This window comes from Electrona antarctica (genome assembly GCF_951216825.1).
Source record: "Electrona antarctica genome assembly, contig: scaffold_64, whole genome shotgun sequence".
NCBI classification, from domain to species: Eukaryota; Metazoa; Chordata; class Actinopteri; order Myctophiformes; family Myctophidae; genus Electrona; species Electrona antarctica.
Window position 1 is genome coordinate 421,690 of NW_027638477.1, and position 4,783 is coordinate 426,472.

The 4,783-nt window shown below is 47.6% G+C and overlaps 1 protein-coding gene across 1 annotated transcript in view; it reads left to right on the forward strand.

Moving 5' to 3' along the window:
• The window catches only part of LOC306918060 (apoptosis-stimulating of p53 protein 1-like), a 42,769-nt gene extending 38,251 nt beyond the window's left edge, over positions 1 to 4,518 (forward strand). Inside the window, exons 13-14 of the mRNA XM_079530950.1 lie at positions 1,516 to 1,715; positions 4,425 to 4,518. Of these exons, the coding sequence (XP_079387076.1) occupies positions 1,516 to 1,715; positions 4,425 to 4,466 (242 nt within the window). The 3' untranslated portion in view covers positions 4,467 to 4,518. The remainder of the gene's footprint in view (positions 1 to 1,515; positions 1,716 to 4,424) is intronic.
• Positions 4,519 to 4,783: the final 265 nt, after the last annotated feature.

Here is a 4,783-nt window from a genome sequence, read left to right on the forward strand (position 1 = left end):
ACCCACAGTGTTCACAGTTACTGTACGGTACGCGCACGCACACACACACCCACAGTGTTCACAGCTACTGTACGGTACGCGCACGCACACACACACCCACAGTGTTCACAGCTACTGTACGGTACGCGCACGCACACACACACCCACAGTGTTCACAGCTACTGTACGGTACGCGCACGCACACACACACCCACAGTGTTCACAGTTACTGTACGGTACGCGCACGCACACACACACCCACAGTGTTCACAGTTACTGTACGGTACGCGCACGCACACACACACCCACAGTGTTCACAGTTACTGTACGGTACGCGCACGCACACACACACCCACAGTGTTCACAGTTACTGTACGGTACGCGCACGCACACACACACCCACAGTGTTCACAGTTACTGTACGGTACGCGCACGCACACACACACCCACAGTGTTCACAGTTACTGTACGGTACGCGCACGCACACACACACCCACAGTGTTCACAGTTACTGTACGGTACGCGCACGCACACACACACCCACAGTGTTCACAGTTACTGTACGGTACGCGCATGCACACACACACCCACAGTGTTCACAGTTACTGTATGGTACGCGCACGCACACACACACACACAGTGTTCACAGTTACTGTATGGTACGCGCACACACACACACACCCACAGTGTTCACAGTTACTGTACGGTACGCGCACGCACACACACACACACACCCACAGTGTTCACAGTTACTGTACGGTACGCGCACGCACACACACACCCACAGTGTTCACAGTTACTGTACGGTACGCGCACGCACACACACACCCACAGTGTTCACAGTTACTGTACGGTACGCGCACGCACACACACACACACACCCACAGTGTTCACAGTTACTGTACGGTACGCGCACGCACACACACACCCACAGTGTTCACAGTTACTGTACGGTACGCGCACGCACACACACACCCACAGTGTTCACAGTTACTGTACGGTACGCGCACGCACACACACACCCACAGTGTTCACAGCTACTGTACGGTACGCGCACGCACACACACACCCACAGTGTTCACAGTTACTGTACGGTACGCGCACGCACACACACACCCACAGTGTTCACAGCTACTGTACGGTACGCGCACGCACACACACACCCACAGTGTTCACAGTTACTGTACGGTACGCGCACGCACACACACACCCACAGTGTTCACAGTTACTGTACGGTACGCGCACGCACACACCACACACACAGTGTTCTCAGCTACTGAACGGTACGCGCACGCACACACACACACACAGTGTTCTCAGCTACTGTACGGTACGCGCACGCACGCACACACACACACACACACACACACGCAAACATTTAAAAAAGAGAAATATAGATTGTTTTGACCATGTCTGTCTGTCTGTCTGTCTGTCTGTCTGTCTGTCTGTCTGTCTGTCTGCCTGCCTGCCTGCCTGCCTGCCTGCCTGCCTGCCTGCCTGTCTGTCTGTCTGTCTGTCTGTCTCTCCACCAATCAGGCGTCCAGGAGAAGATGGGCGTGATGAATAGGGGCGTGGTCTACGCCCTGTGGGACTACACCTCCCAGCATGCCGATGAGCTGTCACTCAACGAGGGCGACGCCCTCACGGTGCTGCGTCGCCGTGACGACCAGGAGACCGAGTGGTGGTGGGCGGGGCTTAACGGCCGCGAGGGATACGCCCCCCGAAACCTGCTGGGGGTGAATATATTTATGTTAATTTATGTTAATTTATTCATTCATTTTGCCGGGGAATCTTTCAGAATAAAGGCGCTATAGTGCCAAGCAGAGGAGGCAGATTTTCCCCCCAAAACCAGAAGTTAAAATCTTCCTTCACTGCGTTGCGCTAAGAAGTCTGATCTCTCTTTAGAAGTGTTGTTTTCGTCGACTAAAACTATGACGAAAAATGTCCGTTGACTTCGACTACCTTTTTCCACTGACGGAAACTAAACAGACACTAAATGAAAACTAAGCCACGATGACTAAAACTAAGACTAAAACTAAGACTAAATATACTGTCGATTTCGTCAACAAATTAAAAACTAGACTAAAATGTTAGGAAGGGACTAGTGGACAAGAGATAGCAGATCTACAAGCTCACAACGCGTCGCATTGCTATTTTTGAAAAATCGTGAAAATATTTATTTCAGAAAACTGGAGGATTTAGAAGATTTTTTTTAATTTCGAGGTCAGGCCTAAATGGGTCGCTTCTTCGCTTCTTGTTTTGTGTATTTCTGTTTCAACTAGTTGGCTAGTTCTAATAAAGTTATTAATGTTGAACTAGTTTCAGTCTGAACTAGTCCTAATATAAAGTTATAACATGTTGAACTAGTTTCAGTCTGTGAACTAGTCCTAATATAAAGTTATAACATGTTGAACTAGTTTCAGTCTGTGAACTAGTCCTAATATAAAGTTTTAACATGTTGAACTAGTTTCAGTCTGTGAACTAGTCCTAATATAAAGTTATAACATGTTGAACTAGTTTCAGTCTGTGAACTAGTCCTAATATAAAGTTATAACATGTTGAACTAGTTTCAGCCTGTGAACTAGTCCTAATATAAAGTTATAACATGTTGAACTAGTTTCAGTCTGAACTAGTCCTAATATAAAGTTATAACATGTTGAACTAGTTTCAGTCTGAACTAGTCCTAATATAAAGTTATAACATGTTGAACTAGTTTCAGTCTGTGAACTAGTCCTAATATAAAGTTATAACATGTTGAACTAGTTTCAGTCTGTGAACTAGTCCTAATATAAAGTTATAACATGTTGAACTAGTTTCAGCCTGTGAACTAGTCCTAATATAAAGTTTTAACATGTTGAACTAGTTTCAGTCTGTGAACTAGTCCTAATATAAAGTTATAACATGTTGAACTAGTTTCAGTCTGTGAACTAGTCCTAATATAAAGTTATAAGTATAACATGTTGAACTAGTTTCAGTCTAAAAAAAATAATACATACATACATGGATGCACCTGGGACGTATCCTCAGTGATGTATCCCAAGGTCATCAGGGTTTCGGGTCTCCCAACATCATACCCCTCACTCAGGTGACCCAGCCGGGGTGATCAAGTCCCGACTTACGTCCCAGTAGCTACCCTCGATCAGTCCCACTAGGGAAAAACCAGGGCCACACAATCCGTTCCTCCTGAACTACTCTGCCAGGGCTGGGAGGTACCATTCTGGCGCGTGGAAGGACTAGGCTCTGTGGGTTGACTCCTGTCCGGGACCCTCCTACGTCTCACCAGGTCCACTCCTGCTCTCACCAGGTCAGGCCCTGCACGTTGCACCAGACTCCCAGCACCAGGCACTTTATTCAGGAATGGTGGATTCTCGAGCCGCAACGGTTCCGCAGGCTCCACCTTGCCCTTGGTGGTGCCGCAGGCTCCGCTTGAGGCTTGAATGGCCCTCCTAAAGGCCTCACCATGGGTTTGTTGGGCTTCTTCCTCACGGAAGACACAGGCTGGGGCGCCAACCCATACTGCTCCCGAGTCTGAACTAGTCCTAATATAAAGTTATAACATGTTGAACTAGTTCCAGTCTGTGAACTAGTCCTGACTAGTTCTAATATAAAGTTATAACATGTTGAACTAGTTTCAGTCTGTGAACTAGTCCTAATATAAAGTGCATTGCAGTAATCCAGGCGGGTACTGATAAAAGTGATAAAAGTGATAAAAACATGTATAACTTTTTCGAAATCTACAAAAGATTTTTAAAAAAAGGCTTCACCTTCCATAAAATCCTGAGCTGGAAAACAGCTGATTTAATTTAAATTAAATTAAAAAGTCACTGTCCATTTTTACACCTATAGGTTGGTTACAGTTTTCTGAAGAAAAATAAACGTTTCTAGGCTATCAGTGAAGGACCCCCAAAAATCATATGTAATTGGATTGAATCATATGTAATTGGATTGAATCATATGTAATTGGCCACCGACCCCCATCTGGAAATATGATGTTCCATCTTCTCTTATGGGGGTCCCTGGCATATCTTTTATAATGGGGGTCCCCTCCGTGAGGGTAATTAGTGTCAATGTGGGGTCCCTGTGGAGGTCCCTGTGGGGGTCCCTGGGGGTCCCTGGGGGTGTCCCTGTGGGGGTCCCTGGGGGTCCCTTTGGGGGTCCTGGGGGTCCCTGTGGGGGTCCCTGGGGGTCCGTGGGGGGTCCCTGGGGGTACCTGTGGGTCCCTGACGTGAAAATGTTTGGTGGACACGTCCTGGGCATCAGAAGCGTTAATTTATTCGTTCGTTATGTTAATTTATTCATTGCATTACAATAATATTGACCAATGATACTGAGGATGGAAAACATCACTACGCATATTAATGGTCTGTCTGTCTGTCTGTCTGTCTGTCTGTCTGTCTGTCTGTCTGTCTGTCTGTCTGTCTGTCTGTCTGTCTGTCTGTCTCCAGCTGTATCCCAGGGTCAAGCCCAGACAACGGTCGCTCGCGTAGACGACTGGAAGAGAGAAAAAAAAAAGAGAGAGCGAGAGAGAGAGAGAGAGAGAGAGAGGGAGAGGGAGAGGGAGAGGGAGGGAGAGGGAGAGGGAGAGAGAGAGAGAGAGAGAGAGAGAGGGAGAGGGAGGGAGAGGGAGAGGGAGAGAGAGAGAGAGAGAGAGAGAGAGAGAGAGAGAGAGAGAGAGAGAGAGAGAGAGAGAGAGAGAGAGAGACAGAGAGAGAGAGAGACAGAGAGAGACAGAGAGAGACAGAGAGAGAGGGAGAGGGAGGGAGAGGGAGAGAGAGAGAGAGAGAGAGGGAGAGGGAGGGAGAGG